This window comes from Talpa europaea, assembly GCF_964194135.1.
Source record: "Talpa europaea genome assembly, chromosome: 10".
NCBI lineage: Eukaryota > Metazoa > Chordata > Mammalia > Eulipotyphla > Talpidae > Talpa > Talpa europaea.
Window position 1 is genome coordinate 102,708,227 of NC_140077.1, and position 18,554 is coordinate 102,726,780.

The 18,554-nt window shown below is 38.9% G+C and overlaps 1 protein-coding gene across 1 annotated transcript; it reads left to right on the forward strand.

The window, feature by feature from the left end:
* Positions 1–292: 292 nt before the first annotated feature.
* Positions 293–15,671, forward strand: CTSO (cathepsin O; the record flags this gene model as incomplete). The annotated part of the gene is made up of 8 exons (XM_084245150.1): positions 293–753; positions 5,236–5,344; positions 5,939–6,078; positions 8,620–8,787; positions 10,006–10,127; positions 12,846–13,009; positions 13,872–13,964; positions 15,637–15,671. Exons 1-8 carry the CDS (start codon positions 475–477, stop codon positions 15,669–15,671), a joined length of 1,110 nt encoding a protein of 369 aa, XP_084101276.1. The 5' UTR covers positions 293–474.
* Between the last annotated feature and the right edge of the window lie 2,883 nt (positions 15,672–18,554).

Here is an 18,554-nt window from a genome sequence, read left to right on the forward strand (position 1 = left end):
TATTTCAGTCTGCCTGTTTCTGTGCCCCAATCTGCCTCTGGTGGATCCTCTCACCCCCCACATGTCTGGCCTGTACCCCAGCTCTTGTATGCATAAATAAATAAATCTTTCTTAAAAATCAGAAAGCAACCGGATGGTCTCACTCATAGCAGGAATTAAGAAAACCTAAATAAGAGACCAGGAAAAAGACTAATCAATACAAAGTAAAAATCAAAATCAACAAGCAACGATAAACCAGAGACACACTGGGGGAGTGGGGGTACAGGGAAAGGAAGGACTAGAGTCAAAATAAGGGGGGGTGCAATTGTATGGGGACTATAACCAAAATGAAAATGCATCATTGTGCAAAGATGAAAAAAGATGTACGAATTATATAAAATAAAATATTTAAATTAAAAAAAAAATCAGAAAGCACATGGACGTGAAGCGGGGACCCCCAGCATCTCCAGCTCACCGGATCCCCGGTGCAGAGCTATGGGGGCGGTGTGGGTTTACAGCGTCACGTCTCCAGGACGGGCACCCCACTCCCAGGACCCGCCCCCCGGGCCCCTGAAGGGGCGGAGCCAAGGAACCGAAAGAGAAAACCCCGGCGTGGCGGCCCTGGAGCCCCGTCCCGCGGGCATGGAGCCGCGCGCGCCGCGGGGGCTCTGGCTGCTCGGGCTGCTCTGCTGCTGCGGCCACGGCGCGCGCCCGGGCGCCGCTCGCCCCCGCCTCGGGCCGCCGCGCCGCGGGGGCCCCGCAGCCGCCTTCCGGGTACCGAGCGCCCCCCCAACCCTCCCCCCCGCCTGTTTCCTTCTCGCCCTTTCCTGTCGGGGTCTGGGCTGGGGCGGGCGGGAGGGGGGCACTGGGGCTGGCACCCCCCGCGGTCACCTGGCCCGCGGTGCTGTGCTGCAAATGGGGGTGTTGAGCTGGGTGTGCCCAAAGAAATTCCCCTTGGGGCGCCCCTGTGCCGGGATGTCGCGCCCTGCCTGGCTGTAGCCAGCCACAGGATTTCATTTCCTAGCAAAGAGTTAGAGGTGTGGGTTTATAAGAGACCCCAAAGTAATCGATGCATACGTGCAAAGTGCTTGTGTTTTTTTTTAAAGATTTGTTTGTTTGTGCATACAGGAGCTGGGGTACAGGCCAGAGGGGTTGGGGGGTGAGAGGATTCACCAGAGACAGAGTGGGGAACAGAACCAGCAGACTGACTGAAACACACTGCTGAAGGGAGTAGTGGGTGAGACAGGAGAGGTCTGCTGCGCCATGTGGGTAGCTCCCTGGCCGGGGATTGAACTCGTGCTGCAGAGGCTGCTGATTGCTTCATAGATTGCATCTTAACCCTTGCGCCACCAGGGAGGCCCTATACAAACTATTCAAGGGTGGGTGACCCTTGATTGAAAGGGTCACCCACCCTTTTTAACAGTCCCCCGTGGAAGTTCTAGTTGCCTTCTAGAAGACTCCATATGAGTGAGAAACCAGAAATAAGAGGAAGACAGACGCCTGTCGTTTTTCTTCCGGAGGGGGGCGCTGGTACCCTACCTCGGTGATGAGAAGTTTATACACAAAGAACCTGCATTTAGCAAATTCAGAGAATACTACTCGTTTATGATTTGGGTTTGTTTCTTTTTTAAACTGAGGCCCCTGATGCTAGGTCAGCGCCTTAAAACTTCTTCCTGACTTGGTGGAAACGGATTGAGAGGAAGGGAAAGGATTTCATTTTCTTATCAGTGTATTTTGAGCTAGTAATCATTTTTGTCATGCATTTTCCTGCTTGTTATAATCATGCTTGGATTTTACCCTACTATTTGAATACTGAAGCAGACCAGGTCACTGAGTGAAAATAAGGTTTTTCCTGAAGCCAAGGAAACTGCAACAAATACAGATTTTGATTTTGCTTCCCTGTGTTTTATCAATATATGTCTGATATTATTTAACGATTTTTTAAATCCTTTTAGATATAATTATGATTTATTATTATAGAACCTTCACTCTGAATCAGACATAAGGTTGAGGTCAGTAATGCTGCAGATTAGAAATGTATGTCTTGTTTTCCTATTTTCTTGTGGGATCCTGTAGCTTTGTTCCTTAGGACTTTTCTCCTTCTGTCCCCTTAGAAAGCTGCAGTGTGTGGTAAGTTCCAGCCTTGGTAATTCTCTTTACTCTTACCTCTCTCCCAAACCAAAATGTGTGTGTGTATGTGTGTGTGTGTGTGTTTTAAAAGATTATGTATTTATGCATCAAGAGCTGGGGTACAGGCCAGAGTTGCGGGTGGGGGTGTGAGAGGATTCACCAGAGACAGAGTGGGGAACAGAACAGATAGAGTGACTGCAATACACTAATGAGGGGAGCAGCGGGAGAGACAGGTGAGATCTGCTGTGTCATTGGGTAGCTCCCAAGCTGGAGGAGCTTCATAGTGGGGTGCTTAACCCCTTGTGCCACCAGGGAGGCCCCTAAAATGTGTGTTTTTATCTCCACTTTGCTGCTTTGAATTCAATTCTAGTTTTCAAAACCAGAAGTATTGGTGCAGTTGCTTGAGAACAAAGCTTTGTAGCCTGTATTCTATCCCTGTCTTGAACCATATGCTTTGTTAAGAATTCTCTAGAGAAGTACTTTTAAAATTATGAGTGCTCTTACAGAGTCAAAAGAAAGGGGTAGGGATTAGTGGTGGCAGAGGGCAAAGCTGAGTACTTCAGGGTTCAGATTATTTACTTTTGGCAAATAGTCACATTATAAACATCTACCAGTTCTCCCATGGGTTGTGGATTGCCATGGTGGGGCCGGAGTCATCACGTTAAAATGACAGACAAATTCACAAGTGGGATTCTTTTACAGAGGTTGACTTCTGGTCGATATGGGTATTTCATAGGTCCCCCCAGTCAGTTTGAAGAAGTTTCCTTTCACTGTTGGCTGAGAATTTTTATCATGATAGGAAGTTGAATAAACTTGTTTGGTCATGGTGTGTTGTCCTACTTGTGTATTGTTGCATTTGTTCTGTTAGTATTTGGTTAAGAATTTTGCCTCTATACTCATGAGGACTATTGGTATCAAGCTTTTCAGGGGATGTATGTCCCTGTCTGGTTTAGAAGCCAGGGTAGTACTGGACTTACAAAATGATTTGTAAATTGTTTTCTTTTCCTTTATTTTCTCAAAGAATGTGTGTGAGATTGGTCTTATTTCTTTTTCAGTTGTAGAACATTCATCCATGAAGCCATCTAGGCCTAGAATTTTCTTTATGCATTCACCTCCAGTTCTGAATTGACTGCTTTTAGTTGATAAAGGGTTGTTCAGTTTTCTGTTTCTAATACATTTTACTCTGGTAATTTGTATCTTTCAAGGAAACATGGCCATTTCATACAGATGGTCAAACGTACTGCCACAAAGTTGTCAAAGTATTTTTCTTCTAATGTCTGAAGTCTCAGTAGTGCTGGCCTTTCTCTCATTCCTGATGGTCATAGCATGCATCTTTACTTTCCTTTGTTCTTTCTTTTTCTTTGTGATGGCAAGAGAAAATGGAGAAAGGGCCCATCAGCAAGAGAGAAGAAAGCTTGGGAACAGTATCCTAGGCCGCAGTTTACTCCACGGAAGGGTCTATCAGAGACTCATTAATCAAAAACCAGTTTCAAAATAGGCAAGCACTCGTGTGCAGTCAGTGTCTAGGTATAGCTGTGGGAAGCTGGGCTTCCCCTGTGGGATCCTGGGAATTCAGCATGCAGCAATGAAGCTCTACATGTGGAGGTCTGTGCAACCCTTTCTCCTAACTGCCTTGTGCTTTCCTGCGCATTCTTAATGTTCTGCATTCTCAACTCAGTCCTTGGTTCTCAGGCTCACGAAGAATCACTACGTGAGGATTAATGAAGTCTCTGAATTCCTGGGCACACTCTGACTTATGTTTGTCGCATGACATATGCTTGCTTGCTTGTTTTCCAATTTTATTTTTATAATTCTGCATCTCCTCTCCAAGCTATATTCAAAGCCTGCTTTATCAAGATTATTTTTAAATGTGTAAAACTCAATAACTTTATTAGTTCATGCTTAACAATCTTTCCAGGCATGCTCAATAAGGCAAAAATAAGATTGTGATAAATTAGTGAAAATTTGCTAAAAAATAAACAGCTTAAAGCTATTAAATTAAGGAAACAACTTATATAAAATGTCATTTATGTATTCACCCAACAACAGTATTTAATTAAGCATCTGCTGTGAGGCAGGCATGTGCTTGGTGTGGGGAACAGAGTGGTGAATGGGACAGACAGAATGTCGGCTCATTAGGTTTATAAGACAAAAACAAAACAGAGACCTAAGAGCATTGACAAATATAGAAGAGCTAGAATTGGAAACTTATCAAGTGGTGCTCCCCTGATGTTTTATTTCTCCTACAAGTGGTTAGTATTAGGAAATCAAGACACCTTCACATAAAAGACAAGCCTAAGATAAATGATTCCAAAATTCACAGCTGAGGCATCTGTAAATAATGGTCCTCTGTGCTGTCCCCCAGGTAGACAAGCTCATCTGTCTTCCTAGAATTTTCCCAGGATTGCATCTCTTCACAAAGTGCTTTTACCCTAAATGAGACAGAGATATCTATAAAACTCAAATATAATCAGATTTAGCTATTCATAATTGACTCATTCCTCTTTTCATGTTTCCTAACTTGGTGCTGGAAAATACAAAGATGCCCTTCAAATTCATAATTGTTTAATCACATAAGTGTTTATGGTGACAGTTATTCACTAATATTAGAGTTTATTTGCAAATCCCTTTTCACTACATTAAGCAAATATACATTCAGTGTTCTCAGCATGCTTAGTGGGGAATATAAATGAATAAAACCCACCTTTGCAGCATCAAAAATATTCCTGGAATCACGTAGTAGTTTTAATACAAAAGATTTATAAATATGATCTGATTATCTTATAAAGCTTTTCATTATGATTTACAGAAAATAAAAGTTTGACTTTGATTGAAAAATATGCCCAGGTTAGTTAAAATCAACCCTTTAAAAGCTGACCATGGATCTGAGGCATTCAGAGGGAGAAAGGAGAGAGGAGGAGCAAGAACAGGGTGTGAAGAGACCACAGTAAACTATGGTGGGGGACTGTGGGTGCTTTGATGGTGACTATGGTACGGGGTGAGGGGGGCATGGATTTCTGTACTTCCTAAGCATATAAACTAACAGTACCTCAATAAAGAATTAAAAATAAAATAAATTACCTGGGAAATTTAACGTAAGTGAGATAATTTTTTTTTTCTTTTTAGGAAAGTCTGAATAGACATAGATACTTAAATTCTTTATTTCCTGGTGAAAACTCCACTGCCATCTATGGGACAAATCAATTTTCTCATTTGTTTCCTGAAGAGTTTAAAGGTATGTCGTGATGCCGCTGTTAGCTGATTTGTTTCTTGGTTTTAACTTGTTCCTTTAATTTTGGAGGCACTGTTTAATTGTAAGTGTAGTAAACTGAGTCATAATTAACATATAGTTGATAATTATTAAGTATCAAGCATTACCAGGTGCTGAAAGAAAATAAAGTCATGGTGAATGTCTTCTATTTATTGCTTTAGAACTAAATATAATTACAGACATTTCCATGCACTTATAAAGGACAATCCTTCACCTTTTGTTTCCATTTTTTTTCTATTGCTTTTTCTATACATGACACCTATGGTTCCTTGGGTTATGATAAAACAAATGATGTCAGTTATATTCATTTTTATTATTGACATGGTTCTATCAAACAGACTTTTATGTGCCAGCCCTAGCACTATTGTAGGAATCCTTATCTTTTGTAGCTTTCAGCTGAATGTGTTTTATGTTATAGAAGCACACAGGAAAACCACAAAAGATAGTCTCCACTGGAAAGCTACTGTTTCTGTTTGAAAAGTTCTTTCATAGATAATCCTCTCCCCATCTCATAATATCATAATATCGGTTGTCTTTCCATTTCATGCTTCCACTCAGCTATTTATTTAAGAAGCACATCCTCCAGATTCCCCACATACCCAGCAGAAGCACAGAAATCCATCTCCAACGTGTCTTTGCCGTTAAGATTTGACTGGAGGGACAAGCATGTTGTGACACAAGTGAGAAACCAGCAGACGGTAAGTGGTAGGTCTTTTTCCTTGAGTCAACTTAGCCTGAAGTCCCCTTCGAAGTTGGTCCATCAGACTTGCAATGGAACCATCATTTCCACAGGTAAAATCACAAGCCAGTCATCCAAAACTGGTAATGAAAGGAGACTAGGGGATGAGGGGCAGATGTCCAAATCCTACTTTTATTCTGAACATAAACCTTCCTTGGTGTGTTCTCAGTAATTGCCATTGCAACAAGCACACTAGCCCAGGGGTGTCACCCAAAGGTGGTGACAGTCACCAAGCCTTCTCTGCAATAGCAAGTGGAAGACTGAAGACGTAAACCTGACAACTAGAGGCTTAATTAGTTTCAAAGAAAAACTACAGTGAAAAAGGAGCATAAAACCAGATATATTCCCCAACAGTGTGTCCTATTCTCTTGTGTTCTCTGGCATCATCCTTTCAGCACCACCACAGAACCTCCCTTCCTACCCCCTATATATGGTTTCTATCTGTGCTCCTCAAAAATGCAGTCAGTTTTACTATAATGTGACACCTAAAATCTCCTAAATCACCATCTCTGCAAAATCATGTCATAAAAACCAAAGGGATTATGGGAGAAATGAGGTTAGGGCACAGCGCTCAAAACTTAGTGACACGTTAAAGAAAAATCAGAAAGTAATCAACATAGCAGCACAGTCTCACAGGGGTTAGATAGTTAAGAAATGTATTAAGTACTTCAAAAAACACAGCAGTGGACCTTGGGCAAGATCCTAAGTGTAGCCTCTGAAGGGCTACAGCTCATGAGTGTCAGCAAAGTGGTGGGAGGAGTATCTGAAATTGGAAGGAAATGTTAACAGTAAATGGGGGTGAGTGTGAGTAGAGCACGGCATGAACAGATCTCGAGGGTGATGTTTTGAGTGGGTGTGTGCTGATCCACGTTGGCATAGGGAGAGTTGGTCCCCTAACCACAAGCTGCCTGCAGTAGAAACCTCAACAGATGATTCAGCCTCCCTTTTATAAGTCAGACCCAGCAATGTCCTAATCTAGTTAAGATCATCCTTTTCCCCAATCAGATGCTATGCTCATTGTTTTGAATTAAATTTTACCACCATATCCTTGGTTTGACTATTGGGTTCGTAATGAAGTGAGAATCAGTCCGAAACTTTGTCCTTTAAGGAAGTGTGCACATTGTATTAAAGGGGCGTTTTTAATTAAGAATCTTTAATTATGGGCCTCCCTGGTGGCATAGGTGGTTGAGCACTGCACTGTGAAGCTGTCCGCAGCCTCTGCAGCGTGGGTTCGATCTCGGCCAGCCAGGGAGCTACCCACATGGCACAGCAGACCTCTCCTGTCTCGCCCTCTGCTCCCCTCAGGAGTGTATTTCGTCATTCTGCCTGTTCTGTTTCCCCGCTCTGTCTCTGGTGAATACTCTCACCCTCCCGCACATCTGACCTGTAGCCCAGTTCTCGTATAAATAAATAAATCTTTAAAAAAAAAAAAGAATCTTTAAAGAATATACTGCCAGAAATGTGCTTGTGGGCTGTCAGAGATATGTTAACTAAGCTGGCTATGAAGGTGATATCAGCAGCCTGCCTTCCCTTTCTCCAGGGGCACCTCCCCTGGGGCAGTGTCCCTTAATGACTGTGTTCCTAAGCCTTGGGATCTGGAGACAGAAGGCCATTTAAAGCTATAAAGTTGCTTATAACTTCATTGCACAAATGCCAGCAACGGTTTGTTTTTTTTTTTGTTTTTTTTTTCTTTGCCTGATTTTACAGCACAGGTCCCAGGACTAACCCAGATCCCCCCCTCCCCATTTTCAAATCCTGTTGTCTTCTCTCCCCTTTCAGTGGGTCCCTCTTCCTTGTGTGCCATCCTTGATCCCATCGCCTATATTTCCTCCTTCTATTTCAGGACCAACCCTTGTGGATTCTTCACAAACAAAACACAAGTATCTTCTTAGTCTCTCAATTTTCAATACTCAACTTTCTCAATTTGCTAACATTTAATTTTATTTCCTGGATTGCCTCATTTACAATAGTGATGCTAATAATTTACCTTTAATAACCAATTTGATTTTAATGCTTAAAAGGGAATTTTGGAGTTTTTTCTCTTTTTAATTTGAAAATAAAGACTGAACTTTTTTTGGCAACACCTAAAAATTCTACTCACTTTATTTATTTTGACAAATTGTGATATTTAAAGACAATGGTGTGAACATCAATATTCAGAATTCTATTTAAATGAGTGGCTTCATGCATGCTGAAGAGGGAGACTGTGGGACCCAACAGGCTCTTCACCTTCCAAAAGAAAAGATACTGTTTCCCTTTCAGCAGAACAGAGGGAGAGACACTCCAGAGGTCATTTCAGGGGTTGTCAGTCTTGGGTTTTGGAAATCCTGTGGGTTTCACCAGAACTCACATTCTAACCTGCCCTCTCTTCTATTGTTTTGTTGCCAGATAAACTCTGTTCACTGTTGGAATGATTTATTGCTCTTGTTTATGGTCGAAATTGGTAAACTTGATTTGAATTTTTTTATAATAATGCTATCCTACTTCTGTTTTTAAACAGTGTGGTGGGTGCTGGGCCTTCAGTGTGGTGGGTGCAGTGGAATCTGCCTTTGCAATTAAAGGGGAGCCCCTGGAAGACCTTAGTGTCCAGCAGGTCATCGACTGTTCCTATGACAACTACGGCTGCAACGGAGGGTCTCCCCTCAATGCACTGAACTGGTTAAAGAAGGTAACTATTCTGTCAGCCTTTTGAACTCTTTGTTTATTGTGCTTCTATAATGTGGGGAGATTTCAGACATTTTATTTTCATGTACTAGATAATGTTTTCAAGTTTGGAAATACAGATGACCAAATCTTGAATAAATCAGATTTTTCTGATTGCTTCCATGCAAGTCAGTCATCTAGAAATCAATGAGTAACAAATTTTACTTGAGATCTGTTTGTAGAAATTCATTTATGCTTATTTTTAATATTTCATAATAAAGTATGTTTTTTCTCCTCAGATACGTACCACCTGTCCCAGAAAGATAAGCATGTATGATTATAACTTCATGTAGAATTTCTGATGTTTAGGTTAAAGAGGACATTAGAAATAAGCTACTTGAGTTTTTCTCTAGGTAGATGGTGAAATGGGACTTAACAGGTAAGGGCACGTTGCCAAATTAGTAGCTGAACCAGAACTGAACCTTAAATCTTCCTCCTCCCCCTGGAGGACTTTACTCAATATAGCACAGTAGCCCTCAGGGTCCTTAGAACACTCTGACCTTGTCCAAGGCACAGATTCAGTGATATGAAATAAGCCAACGAGGATGCTGTTGTGCTGTGTAAAGGGTTAACAAGCTATGGATAGTTAACCCCGAACCTCAATATCTCTCCTTTGTTCATTTGCTCTGTTTTGTCACTGTACATCCAAAGTTGCTGCACACACATTATGAGCCACAGTGAATTGTGTGTCCTTTACCTTCCACAAGCCCTGCATCCAGAGAGGGGGATTCTGTGTAGGCAACTATAAAATAGGTACATGTGCCAGCTGATTGACCCAGAGAGAAGTGGGTGGACAGAGTGCTTGGCCTGACCACTGGCTGTGCCTGGACCACTGTGCTGAGTGTTGGTAACATAGAACCAGAAGGCCTGGAAGGAAAGTGGGTTCCCACATTGTACTCTTATGAGGAAGCTGACCTGAGCTTATTTTCAGATCAATGGGGGTTATAGGGAAGGCAGATGCAGGAAAAACAGAATAAAAGAGAAAGAAATGTATTGACTCTAGTTGCTTAGGATGTTTAGCGTAAACACCTAAAGGTTTAATTTCAGATCTTAATAACCCAAAGAATACCCACATGATGGAGATGCAGTGAAGGTGAATCTTAATTTGACACATTATAGCAGATTCTGCTGATTTTTGAAACAATTGCATAACAGAATATTTTTGATGATTATTTTCTTTTAGATGAAAGTAAAACTGGTGAAAGAATCAGAATATCCATTTAAAGCACAAAACGGCCTGTGCCATTACTTTTCTGATTCATTTGCTGGATTTTCAATCAAAGATTATTCTGCATATGAATACAGGTAATATGGTATTGTATTTGCTCTCTTTATTCTTTTTAGGTATGACCTGTTGACTTTTCAGAATGAATAACTCAATTGAAGGCATCACTGTATACTAGTAATTGTATGAAACCTATTTTTTATTAGAGAGGCTAATTGACAATCACCATGGAATACTATGGATGTTATTTCTACTTATTTCCCCATGTGTCATTATAAAAGAAATAACTAGCTTAAATGAACATATTTAAATCCAGTTTAAGGTATAACTTATATTTACTAACTTTCCTTTACCAATCTTAGGTGTCATTATTAACATTAGAATTTCAGTCTTACTGTTGAATCAATCAAAACTGCTTTGTATGGACTATCCAACCAGTCTCAAGCAGTCTTCTTGTCAAAAATCTCTTTTAATTGAATATCCTCTATGTTCCTTGCATTTTCATGGGATTTCCTATAGTAACAGCATAAACTGAAGCTTTTGCATTAGAAGCAGGTGGGGATGGGTGTATTCCTGGAGGTATATTATGTAGTATATTAATTTTGCACAGTATCTATAGAAAGAGAAGTTAAATTCATGTGGTGACAGACTGCCTTACAACTCTCTGATACTGAATATCAAAGAATCCCTTGCTCCAGATGGTATCTACCCATGGGATCAAAAGGAAATCAAGGGTGAAATTGCATCTCTGCACAAAATGGAGCCACTTGAAATAAGCGTAAGAACGTCAGAGGGCTGGTGGTTGTCAGCACAGCTCCCATCTGCAACAAAGGCTCTTGGAGTGGCTGTAGGTACAAGAGCGCCTCATTGTCAAGGACAGCAAGTGACGTGGAATCTATAATAAAAAGTGCAGGGCACTGAGTACATTGGGCAACATCTCCTTTGAGGATAAAGATAGCATACTTTTTAAAATGAGGAAGTATACTTCTAAAGCTAACAGTTTCTTGGAGTATAAGGAGAATGTGCACAAGAAGGAAGTAAATGTTCAAAACTGAAAAAGGATTCAGGGTATCCCTTGTCATGAGTAGCAAATTCAAAAATTTGGGAAGAAAACAAAGAATAACAGGTACTAGTCTGAGAGAGACAGAGAGAGAGAGAGAGAGAGAGAGAGAGAGAGAGAGAGAGAGAGAGAGAGAGAAGATACAATCGTACTGGGCATGAAACATTATTAAACCAACCCTTGGATTAAGAAGGAAGAGGTCCTGATAAAATTCTGATAATATATTGCTGAGCCAGTCATGTCAGACTCCGCAAGAAGACTGGTTTTTCTTCATTCAAATATTTGTTGAACAGTTTTAGGGTCTAGGAATTCAGCAGTGAACAAAACAGATAAAATCTCTGCCCTCAGGATTTTAATTTAATGATAGAGACAGGCTACAGACAAAGGAAATCAAAATATGTACAGCATATTTGATTTAATAATTTCTGAAGAGAACCAGATATAACCATGGGAGAAAGAGGAACCATGAGGAGAAGCGTGAGGTGTAGACAGTCTTCAAAAATAGCTGTCAGGGAGATGTCAACAGCTGAGCCAAGGACATTTGAATAAAGACTTGAAGGAGTGTGGGAACTTAAGTCTTTATTCCAAGCAGAGATAACAGTAAGTTCAAAGGCTTTGAGTCAGAAACATGCCTGGCATATTTATTTATTTAGTTAAACTTATTTCTGTTTTATTTAGTTCATCTGTTTGTTTTCTCTATAAATCACATATGAATGGTTTTCTTTAGTTTATTTCACAAAACGTAATAGACTCTCTTTTCATCCATGTTGGACAAAATATCCCCCTAGATAGAAACAATCTCCAGATGGACCTGATGAGGGATTATTTACTCTTTCAAACCACTCATCTACCATGGCTTGCTGTAGCAATAAATTACCAAATGCTATCTTAATGACCTGAAATACCAGCAACTTGGTTTCAGTGTCCTTCACCCACAATGCTGACCTTTACAAATGTAAATAATGGTTTAATCAAATACTTTTAAGATTGATGGCCTCACTTGTGCAGAAAAGGCTATCAATCTATGTTCATGTTGAAAGTCATAAATGTATCTTTTGTAGTCTTCACGATCTGGGATGACTTCTCCTGGCATCTTAATATTTCTTTTATAATATAATTATACTGAGTATCATAGAACTATAGTTACTACTTTTTGGTGATTCTTTCTTATAATTTCTGTATTTGTCATTCACTAATATTAAGTTGGCAAGTTTCTTAATTCTCACATGATGTGGCAGAGATAACTTCATATACCTAGTGATCCCTTGTTCCTTAATAGGATTCTTCTTATTTAGCTGGGTGTTTGGTTAGCCAACTCCAAAACTGCACTTCCCATTTTTTCTAAAGCTAGACTGAGTTCTAGCCAATTAGATCACAGAGGTAAGTGCAGAATGGAAAGTATTCTCAACAGAGATAAAGAATTCTTTCTGCTTCTTGCGATCTGAAATACGTATTAAATGGCTGGAGCTCGAGCAGCCATCTTGGACCATTTATTGACCTTAAGGATGGGGAAATCACATAAGAGAACAGCAATACAGAAGGAACCTGAGTTCCTGAAACCTGGGGTCCCATAACAACCCAGGACTGCCACTCCCGGACTTCTTGTCACCTCCATTGTTTGGCTCGTCTGTAACTGCAATCAAACCTATAATCAAACACAGTGTGAATAGATCATTTTTATAAAATATAATTACCTTAAAAATTAAACTCCTTAACCAAATGTGTCCTCTTTTGGTAGTGGCCAAGAAGATGGAATGGCAAAAGCACTTCTCTCCTTTGGTCCCTTGATAGCAATAGTAGATGCAGTAAGCTGGCAGGATTATCTGGGAGGCATAATACAGCATCATTGTTCTAGTGGGGAAGCCAACCATGCAGTTCTCATCACTGGGTTTGATAAAACAGGTAAGTGCTGATAGAACTCAATATATTGCTTTCTATCTTGAACTCTGACAAATCACCATCCTTTAAAATATTGAAATTTGGTCTTACCATGTCTTAGTCATCATAACCTTTACAACTTTTCAGTAGACTTCCAAGTATAAATACCCTCTCAGTGTTTTTGTTTAAATAAAGCATCAATTTTGATAGAAATTTTCTTTAAATTATGATAATTCTTGATTTAAATAGCATGCATCATTTAAATTTAAAAAGGAAAATTTAAAATGATTTTTGAAAGAAGAGAAGTGCTTATTATTTTAATATACATATATAACATTTTTTTCTTTTTCTTAATTCCCTGGAAATGTGTGTGTGTTTTCAGTTTATGCAGTTCCTACGTCCATTAAAATGAATTGAAACATGTTTCCATTGAATGGAATATGACAATACAACTCAAGTTTGCTTAGCTAGTTTAAATTAATATTTTATTTTTAATCCTTTTCTTCGCACTACTATACTTATCAAGAAGTAAACTTTAGGGCCTCCCCTGGTAGCGCAGATGGTTGAGTGCCGCGCTGCGAAGCTGTCCTCAGCCTCTGCAGCGCTGGTTCAATCCTGGCCAGCCGGCGAGGGTCCCACATGGTGGGCAGACCTCTCCTGTCTTGCCCGCTGCTCCCCTCAGCAGTGTATTTCGTCAGTCTGACTGTTCTGCTCCCCACTGTCTGGTGAATCCTCTCACCATCCCGCACATCTGGTCTGTACCCCAGTTCTTGTATAAAATAATAAACTTTAAAAAAATTTAAAAAAAGAAGTAAACTTTATATAGACATGCGTTCACAACAAGTGTTGAGTTCTTCAGGGTTTGTCAATATTCTGTGTCTTGTAGGAAGTACGCCATATTGGATTGTGCGCAACTCCTGGGGAAGCTCGTGGGGAGTGGATGGCTATGCCCATGTCAAAATGGGCGGTAATATCTGTGGTGAGTCATACATTCACACTTAAAATGCAGGTCAATGTCAAGGAAGAGAGCCTGAATATATAAAAACTGTAGAAATGTCGAGGCCATGGTATGCTTCCAATGTACTCAGATTTTTTTATACAATAATAATGTTAATCCTTTAACTGATTGATAAAGACACTGTTTTAAAAAGAGATACTATTGCATATAATCATGTTTTTTTAAAAAGGGGAATTTTAGGAAAAACAAGTAAAAGACAACTTTATAGATAAAAGTAATAAGTTACCAGAGTTAACTACTTCAAGAGCCAAATAAACATTCAACTTAGAAATCTGAACTTCTCCAAATATATCTCCTACTTTCAGTTTTTTATAACTATGTGAATTATCTTAATTTGGATGTTATAATATCTGCTAAAGGATTGTCAGGAATCACTTTTTCATCAACTGAAAATACATGAAAATCTAAGCCTTAGGGTTGTTTCTGATTTTATAGGTCCCTTGTCACCTACAGAATTCTAGCAAAAAAAAAAAAAAAAACATTGAAATTGAAGCTTAAGTAAATATTAAGCAAGCTCTTTGATAGAATTTTTTTGTTAATTAATCCCCAACCAAATTTTAAAATCTAGTTTTTTTTTTGTATTCTAAAACCTATATTCTAATCTATATTCTAAAACTGGATCTAGAAAATCAACATAATTCTCTGTTGAACATAAAACTATATGGCATTGAGAACAATCATTTAATATCTTATTAAAATTATATCTAACATAGGTACAATGTTTTAAAAATGAATAGAGAAATGGAAAAAAATCTTTGAAAATATGAGAACTTATGTTTTGGCTCGATCTTGTGATTACTATCCAATCATTCCATAAAGCAGTATCCCTGAGAGTTAATAAATGGTGTGTCCTATCACCTCATAAAATATTTTTCACAAATTATTTATTGATGTGAATGATCATTGCAGAAATCTTTTAGCCAGAACACTGACAACTCAATTAGGTTCTGCTTTCTAGCATCGTTGGAGGCTCTTACATTGTTGGAACTTACACTGAGAGCCTCTGTGACTAATATTAAATTATTTGTCAAAGTGATAGTGTCTGGATCTGGGCTGAGGAGTGGCTGTTTTCCAAGTGCTGGCTGGAAAACTGCAAGAATATAATTTAGACTTTGATTCATAATTGCCCCAATTATGACTCTGCATCCGCCACTACCAGTTTTTCCCCACTCCTAGCTACTAAGTGTACGTTGGGATAATTTCTCTTCCCTACCTGCTTCCCAATTTGAGTTTCCAAAGACCTACCTGGCTAGTAATTATACAGCAATCCAAATCCTTCTTGAAAGTATTTCCTGAATTACATACTTGATGATGATCACATTACTCTCATGAACAGCAGTGCCAGGGGGATGGCATTCCATGGCCCCAAGAGATTGAAAAGACATAGCTAATTACAATGAAATCCAATCTTCAAGTAGGTTCTTTATTGCTTTTGCCATAATATTGAGATCTGTGTTTTTCTGTGCTAAGAAAGTACTGCACACTTGTGATTTATCTTTTAGTAGATATTAACTCTTTCTGAATGCAAATGAATATTATTTTCATTTGCTATTTAAAGGCATTTAAAGAGGAAATGGATTATTACTAAAATTTCCCTTTTCTTTTTTTCCCTTTTTTTTTTTTTTTTTTTTAGGTATTGCAGATTCAGTTTCTTTTGTATTTGTGTGAAAGAATAAGCCAATCAAGAGACAACTACAACCCACAAAAATTCTTTGGCCTAGAGTATTTAAACTAAAATGCAGAATGTTCCTTATAGAGGGATGGACAGCCAAAGTCAGTGGGAAGAACACCAGCACCTACGTGAGGCATAAAACCTTTAGAGCAGTTCTCACACCAGAGTAAGGTCAGGTTAGGAGATAGTTTAGGTCTCTTAAAGAGGCTATTACTTGGTCTTGTTTGCTTCTTGCTTTTGTTTATTTTTTAATTATTTACTTCCTGTAGAATTAAAGAAGTAATAAAAATGTATTTCCCATTGTGGGATATAATCACCAGGCCTCGTTTTCCCCTATATACAAGAATCGTCAACCAAAAATTATGTGTACCTCTCACAATTATATTAGCCTCCTCTGCATGGGAAAAGCATAAGGATTTTGAAATACCACTTGCTTTCCATCAACAGATGGTGCCCAGCCTTGAACTGTACAAAGGCCATGTAGAAAGAAATCACTTTTTAGCAGAAAGTTCACCTGATTGAAATTATATGACCAATATGGTAAATGTGTGATAAGAAAAACTCAAGCGGTGTTGCCAGAGAAGCAAGTTATTGTTTGGAAATTTTCCTGGTTAATGGGATCCAATAGAGTGTATTTCTTGCTTTGTTCTCCCTGCCTTAGAGAAGAGTGAATCCCATGTTCTCCTACTGTCTTTCTTTTACTCTTTACTAAAAATTCCTTTTTTCCTTGTGGCTTGGATACCCAGGCTAAAGAAGCAAATTCCATTCTTTACTTTACATTTCTATTTTATAACCATCTATTTGCTCCTTTGTCTCTTAGCCTCTATCAATATCAGGAACTCACATTTTTCTCCCTCCAGTCATTTATTCACACCACTTCTTTCAAAGTCCAATTTCATTAATCTGATGTATCAGCCAAAAGATGAGTTTCCTGTTTTTCCAGTTTTCTGTTCATTTTTCCCAGACTCCCCTCCTGCCTAGTTTTTTGTGTTTCCCTTTGACTTTTCTCTGGCTTCTGCTTCTTTATGCCCATGTTCCTGTTTTCATAAGTCATGATATAAGACAGTGTGAGAATCGTAGGGTCGAAGAGCTGATCTTCTGCTGAATGGAAGTAATACAACCATATTGATAAGTTAATGGAAGAAAATCATATCAAACACTAGATATGTAAATATTTTCTAAAATTCACGATGGCTTTCTAATGTAGACTGTCTTAACAAAAACAAAAATTTAAATATACCAGCAACCACTAAACAAAATTGAGGACTTCTATTTTTCCTCACACCCATGCCCTTCATCCATCTCCTTTATTAGAAAAATAAAATTTTAAAAAACTGTTGACTCAGGTTTAGAAATGTCCCAGAAAGACAAGTATTTATATTAAAATTGATAAATATTCTAATTATCCAAGTATGCCAAAAGGATCTATGCCCTGGGTATTCTAGTTGTGTTTGTTTACTTATTTTTGTGTGATATAAATGCCTCATGATACTCATTTTCAAATGTTAAAGAATTTTTTTTAATTTCAAAGTGATTAATATGTCTCTGCTCTTTTGATGCCATTTTATAATAAAATAACCTATTTTTGACTTAGGGTTGAGAAGAATTTGTTCATAAGTGTATGACTTTCCTTTGTCAACACAGAATTAATATACTCTATTTTCATACAGTTGTCTCATCTACAAATCCATGTATCGAATGCTTGGTTCTTCTGCAGACACCTTAACCTCAGTGTCTCCAAGGTTTCATTCATCATCCTCTCTTCCCCAACTCCTCAGAAAAAAAAATTGAAAATCTCCTTCACTTCCTAGAGTCTCACCTTGGTTAACAGCATCAACATTCTGTAATCAGTTAATCCATACAATTGAGGGAAATGCTAGATATTTCATTAGGTCAGCTACACCTGAGTAGTACACCATGAGGGTAAGAGGAAAGCCATAAAATCATCCATAATTAAGAGTCATATTGAAAATAATAAAAATGTTCCTGGATGTAATTTCACATATATCTCAAATTGAATCCTGTCTACCTGACAGTGACTTTTTGATCCATTTAAGAATTATAATTTGAAGTGGATCATCGGCACAAGAAGCAAGTTTGAATAGAAACAAGGACAGAAACTGGATAATTTTTTTTTGTCATTTACATTAAGAAATAATGCTATTTCTTTTGGGCGTGGGGAACTCCTACAACTTTATAGTTTAATCACACCAAGAAATACACCTAAAAAGATCTAAATCAAATCAATCAATTAAAAAAAATGATAAAACCTGAAACATAGAACTTATTCCAAGATTCTAAGACTTCGTGGGTACTGAACTTCTATTAACTTCACTGCTTTGTAAGAAAAAGCAAAGATTATGAAATTGTTAGGGGGAAAAGGATGTCCCAAAGCAAATTCCATATAGGCTTTGTGGACTCCACCCCCACCCCAGGTCAAAGCCAATGACACTGGGAACTCCAAATCCTATCACCACCAAAGGGAAGGTGGCTGGGACCTGAGGGTGGGGTTAAGCAGCCAGGTGGATATAAAAGGAAGACACCTGGGCTTTGGGGGACCCCATTTTGGCTCTCCACCAGCTCGCAGCGTCTGGCCAGCTCTGAGAGTGACTTTGGGTTTCCAGGTCGTCGGATCAGGTAGGACGCATTAAAGACTTTATTTCCCTATTTTCTCCCTGAGTTGTACATTTTCCTTATTTCCTTTCCTCTTGTAAATAAACTTTTTATTAACCTTTTTGTGTGTGTCTATAGTATTCATAAGTCCCTTTAAAGCACGCGGGTGAGGACCCACAGCCAGGAACCCGTTTAATATCGTGGTTGCTCTATAACAAAATAAGTATTTTTTTCTCTATTATATACATATGAAATTGGGACTTAAA